This window comes from Anomalospiza imberbis, chromosome 8 (genome assembly GCF_031753505.1).
Source record: "Anomalospiza imberbis isolate Cuckoo-Finch-1a 21T00152 chromosome 8, ASM3175350v1, whole genome shotgun sequence".
NCBI classification, from domain to species: Eukaryota; Metazoa; Chordata; class Aves; order Passeriformes; family Viduidae; genus Anomalospiza; species Anomalospiza imberbis.
Genome location: NC_089688.1, coordinates 816,233 through 833,068, shown reverse-complemented (window position 1 = coordinate 833,068; position 16,836 = coordinate 816,233). Strand labels below are relative to the sequence as shown.

General features: G+C 41.6%; 1 protein-coding gene and 1 long non-coding RNA gene across 2 annotated transcripts in view; one reads left to right on the top strand and one right to left on the bottom strand.

The window, feature by feature from the left end:
- The window catches only part of LOC137477705 (uncharacterized), a 499,166-nt gene that overhangs the window by 54,697 nt on the left and 427,633 nt on the right, over positions 1–16,836 (bottom strand). The window lies entirely within an intron of this gene.
- CTNNA3 (catenin alpha 3) overlaps positions 1–16,836 on the top strand; it is a 427,360-nt gene that overhangs the window by 355,454 nt on the left and 55,070 nt on the right. Inside the window, exon 14 of the mRNA XM_068196847.1 lies at positions 13,322–13,414. Within this exon, the coding sequence (XP_068052948.1) occupies positions 13,322–13,414 (93 nt within the window). The remainder of the gene's footprint in view (positions 1–13,321; positions 13,415–16,836) is intronic.

Sequence of the window (16,836 nt, the reverse complement as noted above, 5' to 3'; positions counted from 1 at the left end):
GCAAGTTGAACATAATTCTTTTGGAAAGTAGAAGCCTTCCTTCTTGCTGAACATGGTCCAGCATAAAATAGCACATGAGAAATGATCATATGGGCCAGTGTGATTGGGCCTTTGAAATCTCCTGGAATCTGCTACAGTGTTAAATGCACCCACAGAAGGAGTCACAATTGCATGTTTGGATACAGCAGGGCATGTCCACGTGAGGGATGAAGAGCTGCTGGAAAGCATCCAGAGCGAGCCCGTGGCAGCCTGGGGGTGCACACAGGTAGAGCTGGGTGTCCCTGAGAATGGCTTTGTCACCTGCCACCTGCCTCAGGCAGCCCCTGCACCCAGAGCAGCTGCGGGGCCCATCCCAGCAGCCTTGTCCCTTGCCGTGGTGCTCTGGGCTCTCTCTGCTGGGTCACGGCCAGCCCACGTCGGGGGGAATGCTGTCCTCATTCCTGTACAGACACTGAAGCTCACTGCCTGAATGTGTAGTCTTGCAGGGCAGGCACAGGCTTGGCCACAGTAAGTAGTGTCAGAGCTGCCTGGGGGGCTGGCATCCATATTTCTTCTGCCCATATATATTGTATAAATCGCACCTCTGCCTGCCTTTTGCCTACTTTATGATCAGTGTGTGGTTTGTGCATGGAGGAAATCAGATGTCAGCTGTGTTTGTTTCTGATGTCTTCTCAGAATGGGGATCGGACCCTTCTGCCCTAGTGAGAAACCAGTCTGGCATCCCACCTGAGCAGGGCATGGGAGCTTGGCTGGCCCCACAGAGAGGCCGTGTCAGATACACTCCGGAATGCTGTGGGTTTGGCAAAGCTGCATTCCAAATGCACAAAGAAACAAGTATGAGACTTGATTAACATTCCGACATGAATAATTGTTGGATGTTTTAGTGAAGGAATGGTAAATGCAGCAAACAAAGGCAAAGCCATCCAAAGTACCTGGGTTATGTGCTTGGAGTGATGCGAGGTCACACCAGTGCCCTGGATGCATGGGAGTGTGGAGCTCAGTCTGGCTGCTCAGAGGGCAACCAGCAAAACATCTGCTTGTCACCTTGGTAAGTGGAGCCAGAAGCAGAACTTACCCAGATTTTAAGCACAGCAACATCCGTGGAAATTGTGAATTAATTTGCCAATGCTGGGGTTTGCAGTTAATCACTTACTGCTGAAATGGAGCCAGTCCCCAAGAGAGATGAAGCCTGAAATTGTGTATGCCTGAACTTAGGCTTTTCTTGGTGGCTCCATTCCATTAATGCAGCCTTAAACCTTGCATCTTCCAGCTTCCTCCATGTGGGACTGGGCTGCTTGATTTGCTTGTGCAGTTTATAGGAAACTCACAGGTCAGAAATCAGGTGACTCACCCTGGTTCTCCTTTAACTGCAGAAAGGGAGTTATTTTTTCCTGAATGAAAAGATCATCCTATCTGATAGGGTTGCTGCTGTACTGTTGGTCTTGTTTCCATGTTTGGGAAAAAATGGCATATTAAATTGCACCATGCATTTGTAGAACATACTGAATTTATAACTCACAGGACTGTTTTCTCCCTCTAAAATTCTCACATTTCTCACCTGGTAGAGTAAAACTAAGACGAAATTTCAGGTTGTGTTTAGTTCATTAGTAAAAAGCTTCTTTGTCTCCTGATATTTCTCTTCCAGAAAGCTCAGCAGCAAGTACTACCTGCAGCCTGGCTCTTTAGAGATGGCATGGTTCAGTCCTACTCAGCCAGTGGGATTGCCAGAGAGCTCAGGGCTTTGGCAGGCAGCCTCTCCCTGGCAGGGTTTGGGTTTAGGCTGCGATCCATTTCCGCTCCTTTTTGTTTATTCTCGGGTATGTTGATGAGCTCTGAGATTTATCTACTGCCTGGGGAAGAAAAAAGGTTGAGCAGTATTAATTGCTAGAAATGCCGTCTTCCACAAAGAGAAGGTAAGAGAAACAATTGAAATTCCTGTCAGGGACCATTCAGCAGCCCACACAAATAGCTTGCCACAAAGATGTAGCATAGCATTCTTTGAGGACTCGTGGTGCTGCATCACAGGCATAGCTATGCGTTGTCCTGCTCACACAGTGGTGTTTCTTTGTATCCTCTTCATTTCTTTTCCTTCCCCTCCTTTTTTCATTTCTTTTCTATTTTCTCTCCTTTTACCTTACAGTTTGTCTTGGATTGTTTATATGCAGATTCTCTTCTCGTGCCTCAGCTAAGGTAGTGTAAAAACTGTCTTTTGTAAAGCCTGAAATCTGGCCTCCCCACAGGGTGCCAGTCTTTTTGGAAAAGGGTAGCTAATGCATAAATTCTGATTTTTATCTGACCTAAGATAAATGCAGCAATCAAACACGTCCTCTAAAGATACTGAACTATATCAATACTGTCTCCTGTGCAGCTCAGGATTAGCTTCAAATAATTCCCAAATTCAAATGTTCATTTGTCTGACCCGTTCTTAGAAATATCCACAGCTGGCAACTGGAGGGTGCCTTCAAGCAGTCAATCCCAGCCTATTCCCTTTAGAAAGTTCATCCTTAAATCCACTCCATGCATCTCCTTATGGCATCTTAAAGCACTTCATGTCCATCAAGGATGGATAATCTCCTTCTCCTTGTTTCCTGTGTACTTAAAGTTTGGGTTTGTTTTGGTTTTTTTTCATGTCATGCTGATGCTTGTTGGATCCTGCTCTCCAGCTGTGTCCTTCCTTTGGGAAGTGCGGTGCCCAGCACTTGATAGAGTGCCCTCAGTGGAGGCTCAGCTCTCAGTTGAAGGGAGGGCATATTTCAGAGGGTTTGCTGTCTTTGTGCCTGCAGATACTTACAACGGTCTGGTGGCCTTTGTTTTCAGGAACGTGATGCTGCTGCATCCTCTTTAGCCTGTGCTCCCCTGTAATTCTTAGTGCTTTTCTAGCAAGTATGTACCACGTGTATTTTTCTCTTTGCATTAAAAAAAAGTACCCATAGTCTGTTCTGTTGTACATTTTTTAAATCTATTGCCATGAGATAAAAATATTTCTATCAGTGCCAGTTACTGATTAAATTTAGGCTACTTATGGTTAATTTGCATTTAGATTTATTAGTTCTTGCTTTTCACTTACTGTTCAAGTCAGATAATACTGGAGATTTCTGAAAGACTAATTTCAGCCCATGCAGCCAAGCAAGGTTTTACTGAGTTGCTCTTGGTTGCAGTAATTCAGCTTTGTAGGTACCATAGTTAAAAATAAGAGAAGTGGGGGTCTATGTCCCAAAATGACCAGTGAGAACCTCCAAAATTCCCTAGTTGTTTAAGCAAGTGCTTAAAAATAATCTGATTTGTTGCAGCTACAATAACCAGAGCATTAGAAATTGTGACCTGTGGAAAAACCACCAAATGTGTTAGTCCGAATTAGACCAGGGAACGGAGAACCAAAGGGGAGGGAAGAGAAGATGGGATAGCTGTTTTCATTGATGTAAAATGTTGTTGCACAGGGCTGGAGAAAATCTGTGTTACATATTCATAATGGATAGAAACAGAATAAACTCTGACTACAGGGGCAAGATTCAGGTTGGACATGAAGAAAACCAAATTTCATACATAAGGTTTTGGTCAAACTTCATATATATATATATTAAGGCACTTGTGTTTGACTTTGTGCCAGTTTTATCTCTGCCAGTCTGTTAGCAGATGACAGAGTTGTGTTGAGTCTCTCCTGTTTCACTGGCCAGAAGAAGATGTCAAAGCTGCATATTGTGAAAAACGTGCAAAATACTGATCTGAATAACTTTCTCATTTGATGTCTTAGAGGGGAAGATTCTGTACTGCCTTTCACAGAACTTGTTCACAAAACCTTCCCAGATGGAAGAATTAATTTCACATACAGGAATTTTAGCATCTACAAAATTTCTAAGAAAATCATGTAATAATTAATTTGTTCAGAAGCTAGACCCAAACTAGTGTTCTTTGAGGGGCAGCTGTGGGACGTTATGTGTGTGTAATTCTGCTTTGCTTGCAGAGCCTGCTTGGTAATGAAGGCTCTCAGCCTCCCAGAGCACTATGAAATTTGTGACTTGGGATATATGAAGGCTGGTTTGCACAGTGATGGCCTTAATGGGTTTCTTAACTCCGTGTCAGATGGCACTGATCATTCACTTGAACATTATTAGTTACTGAATGTTTGAGGGTGGGTGGATGTGTGTTCTGGGCATCTGAAGCCTCCTGATCACTGAAAGCAGGAATGAAAGTGATGGATACAGGATTCAAGGCTAGGGTGGTTTTATTTCCATTGTCTGAGTGTCTGGGAGGAATAACATCTAAACCAGAAATTTGTGCTCAACAACTGTCAAGTTCTGGGTGGGAATGTGTGGGAAGGACAGCAGTGGTACCTGTGCTTTGAGAAGCAGGTTGTGCATTACAGTGTGCATTTCTCAGTGAGGCTTACTCTGTGTGTCTGTTCTAAAGATGATCTGTTTCACTTGAGCTCACATAGTACAGGGGGTCGGTTGAGACTGAAGAGACTTGAGCAGATGTTGAGGTTGTAGTTAATAATTTCATCTATTCCAGTTTGAGAAATGCATTTATCATTGGCAACCTTTTGCTGAGGAATATATTCATCTATCCAAGGGAATTTTTTTAGTGTGATCATTTAGCATAATTCATGTAACAGAAACAGATTGATTTGGCATGTTAGAAATCTTTGCGGAGGGGGCTACCATTGCTCAAGCTTTATTAATCTGATAAACCTACATTTCTTGTGGATTTCTGAATTGTCTTTTTTTTTTTTTTGTCTCTTGTTTCTTGTCCTTTCTGAGCACTGAAATCTTTTTAACACAGCCAAAATGATATATTTACTGCACTTTTTAACTTTTAATATATTGATGTATTCCCAAAGCAGTTTCTTTCCTGCATTTCATCTGCCTGGAAACAACGATTTTGTTTTGGCTTTGGGATATGCTCTCCTCCACAAAAATGGAAAAGGGAGATTCTGCAGGAAGACAGACTTTATTACGTGGTTTTAAAGTATAATTTAAACTCTCTGGTTCTGAGAAGTGGATTTATCTTACCACACCTCATTCCATCCCAGGATGCTCTGTGTTGCTGCCAAGGAGCAATGTTGGCTCCTGCCCAGTGTTCTTTGTGCCAAGAGCCCAAGGTCCTTTTCAGCTGGTCTGCTCTGAAGTCAGGCAGCCCCAGATTGTTTTGTTTGTAGCTTCTGCCTTCCTAGGTGCCAATATTTGCATTTTCCCTCGGTGAGTTTTAGAAGATTGCTGTCAGCCCATTCCTGCAGAGTGCATCAGTCCTCGGATGGCAGCCCTACAGCTGGGCCCTCTGCAGCTCCCTGCCTGGTGCCCCGTGAGAACGTGCTGAGAGTGTGCTCCAGCAGCTCCCATGGCAGCGCTGTCCTGCAGCCCTGGCCTTCGGGCACACACCGGTGATGCTCCTCTCGTTCCCAGGTCGGCACTGCCCTCTGAGCCTGACAGCCAAAGGCTAATGGCCCAGCTTGCTTCCAGCACCTGGGAGATGGTGAAGAGCCTTTCTCAGGCCATGACACTGCAGGGACTGATAGGAGGGTGAGCAGCCTGTGCTTGGCCAGTTTGTTCCTCTGGCCTTTATTAGAAATGGGAACCATTATGAATATTTGCAGAGGCAAAATACAGAACCCTTCTCTGGTTACCTTTGAGGTTAGCCAGGCTGACACTAACGATGTTTTAGTTTGTCTTTAACACATACAGTTGAGAGAGAGAAAATAAGGTCTAATCTCTTCTCATTTTCAAAGCTAGAGGTGATGTTTAGAAATCTGTTTCAAACACAGCTATAAACTGCTCATATATAAAGCCATATATAATTTGCTTTATGAAGATTGCTAGCAAAAGAACAATGGCATAATTCATTTTTCACAATCTATTTTTAAACAGCTTAGCAAGTATTTCCATTATAAATGAAATGTCTTAATTAGCTATCCACTAGATGGAGCAAATGTATGTCAACCCAGCAGAGGAAACAGGGAATACATTTTAGATAGCTGAAGAACAAATCACTTGTATTTAAACCTACTGTTCTATTATTGTTAATTATTAGTTTCCTGAGTTTAAAATGGAAGCTTCGAAGCCACATGGTGATTTTTCCTACTTAATAAACATAAGCAAAGGCTGTGCTTTGCGTGAAGCTGTGTATCAGTTGTCACAGTCCTTGTGGAATCAAGGCAGGGGCTTGGGCTACAGCACAGTTGTATGATTGACCTAAGTTTGATCATATTTTGTTCTTAGGGATTTGACATTCTTCTTTAAAAGTTATACCCAAAAAAGTGCTTCCTTGAAATAAAATAACTGGAAAAAAGTAAAGAAGCTTCCAGGTTCCTAAGTGAGTCCTCAGGTAACCTGGTGAAGGATTTGCAGCCCTGAAATCTGAGTTTCTTTTCTGGTCATGCTGTTGGTTTTATCGCTGTTACCTGTGGCAGTTTTGGAGAAAGAACGCGTTGAGGGTCACACGGCAGCAGCCAAGTTCCATGGAGTGCTGTTCTCCTGACACAGCTCTGACAGCCCACGGGGTTTGGGGACATGCCTGACAACGGCTCTGGGAGCCCAAGGGGTTTGGGGACACTCCTGACACGGCTCTGGGAGCCCATGGGGTTTGGGGACACTCCTGACACGGCTCTGGGAGCCCATGGGCTTTGGGGACACTCCTGACATGGCTCTGGGAGCCCAAGGGGTTTGGGGACACTCCTGACATGGCTCTGGGAGCCCAAGGGGTTTGGGGACACTCCTGACACGGCTCTGGGAACCCATGGGCTTTGGGGACACTCCTGACATGGCTCTGGGAGCCCATGGGGTTTGGGGACACTCCTGACACGGCTCTGGGAGCCCATGGGGTTTGGGGACACGCCTGACACGGCTCTGGGAGCCCATGGGGTTTGGGGACACTCCTGACACAGCTCTGGGAGCCCATGGGGTTTGGGGACACTCCTGGTGGGTGAATTAGTCACCACCAGCTAATGGGCCGATAGCTGCCTTGTCCCCAACAGCCCAGACTGGCTCCCCAATGGCCCAGGCTGGTCGAGTTATAGAATTACTGCGTATGTAATTAGTTATAGAATTTTAATTAGGATTATTTATAGCTGTGTGGACTCCAGGCCAGCTATTAGCCACCACAGTTTGTAAATCTTGCCCTGCTTGTATCTTTGGGCCATTTTGGCTACCATACCATTACTAGGTGGGATTTTCAGGCAGCTGTCAAGTTTCCCCCAGCTTTTTAGAGTTAAAGATGTGTTCAGAGCTTTTGTGCAGCATAACTAGGTCAGTATTTCCTGCAGTAAATCTCTCCTTGAATTGCTGTAGGCATCATGAGAGAGTGGCACACGTACAAAGTACCGTCGGGGAAAGGAAAGAGGAAGCAATGGAAACAGGGCTGAAGTGCATGTTCCCGGCACAAAAAATGTAGCTTAGGATGGAAAACAGGTGCTAAAACTCTCTGTGCCAATTTACTTAGCTGTGCCAACTTCACAGTTTTTCTTTAAAATGATTTTCAAAGGGCAGTACTCAGAATTTGCACTTTAAACTTTCCAGTTATGCTCCTCAGCTCAGATCTTTCCTGTCTCCTGGCTGGTTGTTGAGAAGACTCTTACCCTAATGTATGCCCAGTGAGACCTGGAAGCACAGGAGTTGTCACATGGAGTCAGGCTGTTGATCTGCCTTGCTGTCTCTAGTGGGGATTAATTATAACTTTTTTGGTCTTAATCTCCTGGAGCAGAATGTTCTAAGATGACTTGTGAAACAAGCCAACAAAACCTCCAAGCATCCAGTAACAACGCAGAAACTTTTGCCCCATACTGTGGGTTCACAGCATTTCTTAGTTTTAAAACATGTCCTCTTTATCCTGTAACATCTTTTATTATTGAAAATAGTTTCATCTTTCAGTGTCAACGGTCACTACTTATTCTCATAATTAAATTCTTTGTTTTCACCAAAGTTTATATTTTCACTGATCTTGATGGGAATTACAACTTTAATATCTAAAAAAGTGTTTTGCAGAATTTTCTCTGTTAGTAACAAGAAATGTTTAGTACCTACATTTGAAAGTAAAAATGTGTATGGGCTGTGGCAGGATAATGACTTTACTATTGTTTGATGTCAAATTCCTTGGTAGTGCTTGATGACATTACTGCTATCAAAGACAGAATTCTGCTCTCTGGCTCAATTATCGTTTGTTGTTTCTTTTTGTTAAAAATACCCCCAGTAATGCGGTATGCTAAGGATACCATTTTAAGAGAACTGCCAAGAATAGATTTCATGAATAGGCAGGTGATCATCTTTAACAGAGGGGATGGTATTTACCACAGTATTGATATGTCACAATATTGACAGATCAAGAACGCAGTATTTTAATTTGACTTTCATGATGTGGGGTTTATTGTTCTCAACACTCAACTGCTTTTAGCAAAAACTTGATAAGTACTTTAAATGACTAGATAGCAACAATTATGTGAGGCTCTTACTCAGCCAGTCAGGAAAGATAAACAATGCTTGTGGTTTCTTGTTCTCTTTCTGGTGCATTAACACTCTTGCTCTGGCAGTGTGTCATCTGACAGAATTACATGTGAGATAATGGTGGTGCTGTCACTAATACACAAAAATATCACTCAGCAGCTAAATATTTGCAGAGCATGATATTTTTGCATTGGTGACACGTGTCACAAATGTAACTGTGGTTTGTTATGCTGAGTGACATGCAGCCTGACAGGATGAGGTGTTTGAAATCTGGGCATTAGGCAAATGTCCACAGTAGAACAGATAATCTCTATAAACCATTGTGTGCTCACTGAAGGACATAATAGACAAACTCATCCTCCTGGAGTGCATGCAGCATGCATTTCTGCTGCTGCTGTGGGATTTACATAGCACAAATAACTGCATTTGCAGTAGTAAAATGAAGACATCACTTATCAACTTAGCTCCTGTTAAGGTGTTAGTCTGCTCTGCATTTTAGTATTGATTGATGAAAAAGAATGACTGATGGGGCTGTTGAAACCAAGATAAGATAAAGTATAAGAGCATATAATGACAGTGTGAAGGTCAGCATTTAATTGAATGTTAGATAAGAGGAGATAGCTTCCTTTCACACCATGATGCCTGTTTGTCCATTTATGTTGTGTATCTTGAGATTTTAGACCTGGTTATGCATTATGTTCTAGCAGCTGAAACCCTTTATTGGCAGGATTGATGATTCCGTGGGTTGTATGTGACCTTTACAAGCAAATGATATAGATAAAGTTCTTTGGATAATCACTTCTGAGAGGATTTCCATAAAAAACTTTGTGTTGGAGAAGATGCTGTGAAACTTAGTCAAACAAATTGTTCTACAAAGCTTGGATTAAAAACCAGAGAAATCAAAAAGCCCATTTGCAACCAGTTTAGGAAAACTGGCAGTGATCTAAAGACTAGGGCCAGACCTTGGTTTTATTAATTATTCTCTTCAAAATCTTCATAGAAAAGCAAATTAAAAGGTTTGTCATCAGAGAGTGGTTTTCATTTCTTAGATGAAAAGGTAATTCATATCCTGAAATCACCTGGGTGCATTAGTAATGACGTGCTGTTGTGGCTTGGAGTTGAGTACCAGCAAGGTGTCAAATTCATCAATATTAGACTTTGCTATAAATATGACTTTGAGTCCTCAGCCTGAGTTTTCAGTAGCAAACCCACTGAGAATGCAGATTTATTACAATCATTGAAATGTGAGAGGGAGTACATGCTACTTGTGTAGCTTGTCAGCCACAGTAATGGAATTACAGCCTGGAATGGATGTGTAGGAATGTACTTGAATGTGTTTTTGTCAGGATCAGCAAAGGCTTTTCACAAAGGACTGAAATCTCTTTCAGCCCTGGGCCAGGGGCTGGGGCAGGTGTCCTGCCTGCCCTTGTGTCTCACTTTTCCTGCCAGCTGCTCCATCACCTTGTTTGTAGTGTAGGCTGCTCAGACTTCATCTTGGAATGGATTTCTCCCCTCCTCCAGCACTTCCACGGGAGACTATTCAAGAATTCTGCTCCCGTGGCTGCTGGAAACCTAATTCTGCTCTGTTCAAATTTGTTTCTAGACTCCATTTACCACTCTGTTACACATGAGTCTGTAGGTTGTTGCTGACTGGAGTCTTGTGCTTCATTTTACCCCTCAGCATTTACCAGAAATCCCATACTTTGTGAATTTGCCATTTATGTCTTGTATTCATTGTGTCACCGAGTACAGTACTCAAATCTCTCCCTCTTCTGTCACCTGCAGTTGATAAGATGACTGTTAGGAGTCTTAAACAATACTCCCAGCTTCCTTCCATGCTTCTCACTCCAGTCCTACAGCTGTGCTGTTCTCCCTGTGCACAATTTCTCTTTATTGATGTTTTGTGTTGCAAGTCCTCATGCTCATACCAGTTTAACCATGCAGTCGTCAGACATTCCTTTTGAATAGCCATGTGTTGGCACATGGAATATTCATATAAGCAGACACAGGTGTGTCTCAGGTATTTAATAAATAGTGGATCATGACAGCAACATGAAAAAAAATCACAAATTTTGCTTTGAATTGCATAAAAGAGCTTCCAAGGAGAGAAAACAATTGAGTAACTACTTCTGTTGCTCTCAATATTACAGTGGGGAGTTTTTTCAGTTTTTGATGTGTCTGAAAATGACAGTAGTTTGTGGTTTGTGATTCAAGGCTTGATAAATCAGCAGCTTCTCTCTGCTTGAAATGTCCTTAGTCTTTAATAACTGGATAGGTTTACTTTGTTTTTCTGAATTCTGCGGTACCAACAATCCAAGGCGTGGCAGATGTGGAATTTGGAGAGAATTACTTGGGAAGAGCTCGATAGGAGTGCGGTCCTCTGGCTGGGAGAACGAGCTTTCTGCAGGAAACTCCTCATCCCAGCCACAAACAGGTTTTACTGACAGGAAAAGGGCATAGGCAATTTAAAACCAAAAAGGTTTCTGACAGCATTTAGCCCACAAGGGGTTCGGGTGAGCAGCACTTAGACCCTGAGTCAATGTTCTGTGTATGATAAAGAACTGGAGAGGGAATCCCTGTGCCAGTGCAGCTGGAAGGAGATCTCTGCTCTATGATTTGCAGTTTGTAAAGTGCCAGATCAGATTAATACAGTGATGATTTAATCTTTGGAATGCTTACCTGAGACTGCCATTGAGAGGTGTCTTACCCTACTGTCCTTTTGCTGACCTTTTTGCTAATGTTTCCATGTTGAGGCTGGTAATATTTCCATAGCTTGACTTCACAGAAAAGTGGTGTCAGTGGAATTCTACAAAATTCTCTTGATGCCCCTAAAATAACTTTCTTGTGAATACATACAGTTTGTTGTGGGGTAACAATGGCATAAAGCTCTTAAACACATTACCTAAAATTCACATATGTATAATGCGACTGTCTTAAAGTTATTAACCATTCTGCCCTGTCACAACATTTTGAATTCCATGTTTTATAGAAGAAAGAAAGCCTTTATTGAAAGTGTGGGATTCTCAGGTACCTGTTCACCCAGGAAGAAATGGTGCTCTGCTGGCATTAATCCAGCTTTATGATCTTTGGGGGAAAAAATTCCAAACTAGTTTTATTGAAACCCAAGAATTGCAATGTGGTATTTAAAGTTGTAATTGTAACCCAAGTATAGTTTAAATTTAAAAGGAATTATTTTTTCTGTAAGGCTCTTCCCTGCCTGAGGGAGTCAGTGTAATCCTGAGAAGCTGAAGTTACTCTGTTTTAATATCCTTTGTTATTGGTCCTCTAATAAGAGTGTCCCTAAATGTTTCAATTAAAGGGAGTTTGTGATAGGTTTTTTTATTGTAGGGATATCCATCACCACCAAAATTTAATTTTGCTTTCATACTGCAGCTTTTTCCAGCAACTTTCGTATGATAATAGCCTTTGGCTACTGTGGAATTCTTACTAGGTCTAATTCCAACATTAAAACTGAGACTTCATAACAGTGTTAGTCTTTGCCTGAAAACAAGATGCTCCTCTGCCCCAATTCAGCAGTGTAGCTTTATGCTTATCTTTGTCCCAGAAACTGATTGCCTGTTTTTGTGAGGAAGTTTAGGTGTATTTGTCACCCCCAGCATTCTATTTCTGCCAACTTGTGCACCAATATTGAGTTATTTCTTGCAGTGTTATCTCATAGAAATGATGATTTTCTTCAGTGAGTGAAATTGTCTGTGTGCTGCTCAAGCAATGGAGTAGTATTTGAGCCTTGTTTGAAGGCTGCTGTTGAACTCTGTGGTTAATGTACCACCCTCTGACCACAGCGGTTCTTTCCCAAAGGACTCAAGTACACACAGGTGGATTTATTCAGCTTAATGCAGGCCCATTACAGTGCTATAGATCCAGAAATAAAATGACAACCCTGCAGTGTCCCTCTCAATAGATCTTCTTTGTATATGCCTTGACAGTAAAAACTTGAAGGTGAGCATATACAGCAATTCTGGATTAAAAACATTATATTTGATTTGATGGAAAATTGGGTAAAAGTAATGGCTGGGTTTCTTTCTGCCTGTCTTTTTCTAAGGTTATCTGGTAGCCCTGGTCTTGTCATATTTCTCTTGGAATGTCAGGCTTTTGGGGGACTCAGAACATCAGATTTCCCTCTAATTGGAACTCTAGATGTCAAGGTGGTGGTAGATCTGTCACAAGTTTTGTAGAGCTTGGTTCTGTATATGTTTGCTTTTTAAAAGTGTGAATTTACTTGATAAAGGAAAGTTTCTTGAGTGCCCTGTTGCATTGGCAGAACCAATAGTATTTTTTAAGCGGTTCGCAATCTCAAAAACTTTGTATGCTTCGTTATGCAGTGTTTTGCTGATAGAAGAAACTTGCTTTTAATGTTTTATTTAGTATCCTTTATAAAGTCATGTTCAGTGTGGGTTTTTTGCTATGTTATTTATTATAAAATTCAGAACTTGTGAATGAAACCACTTTTCTTTTAATAATATTTTGGTAAAAGGGAAGCAGTAAATAAATCTGAAGATCTGGATTGTATAGAAAATTTCTTGTCGTAAATGAAACAGAATCACAGAATCAACTGGCAGTTTGTGTGACTCGAAGGAACAGACAGTGGCATATTAAATAATGCCATGCATAAAAATAGCAAATTAAGGACACTTACTTTTTCTGGTTGTGCAGGAACTTGTGCTGCTTAATAGAGCTGGTAAGTGACACATTCACAATCCATTCTTGTCATGTAAAGGTTTCTCGTTAGACACCTTTGCTAGCAGCACCAACACCAATTTAAACACAGTTTAGGTGTTTGTCAGACCTTACCTCAGAGCAATAGGTGTTGGACATGAGCACCCGAGTTGCCCAGTCTGGCAGACAGTAACCCTTTCCCGCCTGTTCCGCAGACGCCCGAGGAGCTGGAGGATGTGTCTGACCTCGAGGAGGAGCAGGACGCGCGCAGCCGGACCAGCGTCCAGACCGAGGGCAAGACTGACCGGGTACGTGGGAGCCAGGGATGGAGGAGCGCCGTGGGCAGGGGAAATGCTGCTGTGCTCTCCTCCTGTGGAGTCGCTTGCATTGGAAGACACAAGTAGTAGTTTGTAGTATTTAGTATCCAAATGTAATAATATCCACTAAAGCTTTCAAAGATCACATTTTCACGCATGGTCGTCTACTTCTCAGCTAAATCCGAGTACTTCTTTTAAGGGAATGCTTTTCTTTGAAAATAAAACATAAAATAAATAACACATACTTGAGAGGGCACAAAGCAAGAAGTAGGTGCTGAAGACAGTGGCAGGTGGGGAGCTGGCTGTCAGCAATCAGAGGCACCGACTGGTGCTGTGGGGAGATATCTCTGGGATGTGCTTCTCCTTGTGAGGTGGAAGGGACTGTTACACACAGACTGTTGTTAATTCAGCTAAAACCCCCCAGTACTTTAACATTAAAGTGTGGGCATTTCTATTTCCCCCCCCCCCCAACTTTCTCCCTAAGATAATACAACTACTGTAAATGTTCCTTTTTGTGGCATCTAGATAGAGGTCATGGCTTAAAGCCTGATTCTATAGTTTAGAAACAATTTTCCTAGATTTCAGGTCCTGCTATGGGGGCCATAAATGGCACATCACCCCCCAAAAGTAATAGAAAATTATAGCTTTGACTAAATTATATACAATTGCACTTAAGCTGGAGTAGCATATTGACAGACACCTGCAAAACTTTAAAAAAAAAGATGTCTTAACAAAACTATTTGCTGCAGCAGAAGCAGCAAACAAGAACAGTGACTTTAGGCCTCTTTGCTTGGAGTGCTCTTTGATATTTGAAGATTTATACCCAGAAGCTGTTCAGCAATATGAGGGATCTGTGTAGGGAAGATAGATGTTAAGCTTTGGGCAGTGTGTGGTTCTGTGTTTGCAGCAGCTTTGTGTCCTGTTGGAAGGCTGTAGTGTGCAGTGTTGACACCAGGAATGACTGTGTTCCAGAAGTCCTTTGGCAAGATTGCAGAGCAGCCTTTTTTCCTTCTTGAGTTCTTTCTCTTGGGCATTTCAGCTATAATAATTGAGTTTTATTTATACATATCTGGCTCCATATTCATTCTGCATAGGAGCACTCTTAATTCCTCTTGCTTTGTCAAGAGTGTTGTAATTTCTTCGATGTCACATCTCCCACTGGTCCAGTGGGGAACTGGTGCCTTTTTTCTTTCTGTTTTCATCACAACATATAATACCAGATGTGATGTGTGTATGCCACTTGTAACAAAGGCTACATCTTAACTAGCAAATCCTGTTTCCCTTACGTATGAAAAAGTCATGTATTATTAATCACACCTTCAGACTCTATCTCCATAAACAGAGAGAGCAGAGATTAGTGGTGAGATAGTAGGACTGAGATTTGACCTTGTATTTATCTTCCTCACTCATCTTGAAAATGTTACTTCATTGATGTTTTCCCTCAGATAATTTCCCATTTCTGAGATGAATATAATAGTGCCTGTGGCACTATCCCATGCTGGGGGATACAGGTCAACTTGGGCAGTGTGCTGTGAGATCTCTGGGTACTTAAACTGGCTAAAAATACTGATGATCATTTGTAGGGTGATTTTACATCCTTGAAGAGGAGGCTCCTGGGGATCAAACCCTTAGCTGCTATAGAAACAGGTACTGCTCATGGATCCAAGGACTAATGCAGTTTTTCCAGCTGAAAGTTAGCTCTTCCTCTGGTGGTTGTGTGTAATTTGTGTAGTCAGCTCTGGAAGCTTATCACAGACTTATTTATGCTATCATGATCAGTGTAATTGCACTGAGGGAGGTAGTGGCTTGTTATCATGGGATTGTGTGTTGAAGAGAGGGGTGAGTAAGATTTTGCTCAGTTAATTTTCAACTTAGAGGACAATGTACATGTTAATGAAGAGGAAAAATTACTTTAAGTGTTTGAAGTTACTAAATTAGTGATGAGAACAGCTTAGCTTAATTTCAAAGTTGCTGCTGCAGGTTAAGGTGATCATATTGAGGAAGAGGCAAAATGTTTTACCTCACAACTTAATCCACTTAGGGTTGCCAAGAGCAGAATTCTTTCAGTAGCCACACACCCACATTTTTTTCCTCAGAGTTCTGCAGACAGTTTTGTGAATGCATGGACAAAAATGTCTGAGATTAAGATAATTTTTTATACAGTTTTGTTGCACACTGTGTTTGTGCAATAATTCTGGGCTGAAAAATAGTTGATTCAATGTGTTCTGTGAATGAGAAAATCCAGGCTAAGTTATTTCATTGTTGTATTTGCATTGCATTTTACATACAGTGATTAATTATATAGCTCTAAAAATCTACTAAACTCTAAGAGCAAAGCCTGGATAAAACAGCAAAGACCAAGAAGAACTGCTAATACTTGCATAAAAAGTAGTTAGAAGGGAAGCTAGGTTTGCCATCGGATAAATTAGCAATTTTTATTGAAGTGGCAAATACTGTACATCTAAGTTCCTACATTAAGTGAAATGCTGACGTATGTTAACAGGAAGCATGTGCTATTTTGTTAATAAAAAAGCCAATTTCGGAATATTTTTTTAATTTTTAACAAAGCCCTACACAAGCATGAAATATTGGTAGGACTTCAAGCATAATGAAAATAACTACTGTAATTTTGAGTGGGTTCTATGAATACTAATTTTGACACTTGATATATAGCAAAAGATCCTGTGTCAGGAGTCATGATCTATCAAAAGCGTTTCATTTTCTTGCCAATTTTTAACCCAATTTCCGTAAAGAGATTAAGTTACTGAAATATTCAAGGTTGTAGCAGTATATTATATACTTCTACAAAGCAGAGCTGGAAAGAACCTCAAGACCTTGGCTAATCCAGCCATTTGGCCCAGGGCAGAATAAACACACTTCTTCTTGACACACACATATATATGAACAATTCCATTGCTTTCTCTACTTAGCTCATTACTGGAATTGATGGCTTATTGGAAAGTTTTTGTCCTTATACCTCATATATTGCAATTAACACATTAGCACTCATTTGTAATGGACCCAGAGAGTGAGGTTCCTTTTTGTGTGTATTTTTTTTATGTACTTGTGCATCCTTTTTCTATGGCCTCTTTTGGAGACTCCAGGTTGAATAACTCCAGTAACCTTGATTTACTCTTCAGGGTTGAGTTTCCTATATGTTCTTTTAGTCTCTCTCTCCTCTGGGTGCTCTGCAGCTGGTTAATGAATTCTTGAATTTTGTGTCCAGACTATTTATATTGCCAAGTGTGTGAAGCCACCTGTGATCTCAACAGCACAAGTGAGAGGTTTGCACTATTTCCTGCTGTGTGCATAGTTCACAAGGAGCTTTGTATGAAGCTTGTATTTCTGCCATGAGCACAACCTTTTGTCAACTACAAATTCCCACCCCCACAACTGCCCATGGCTGGCTCTGT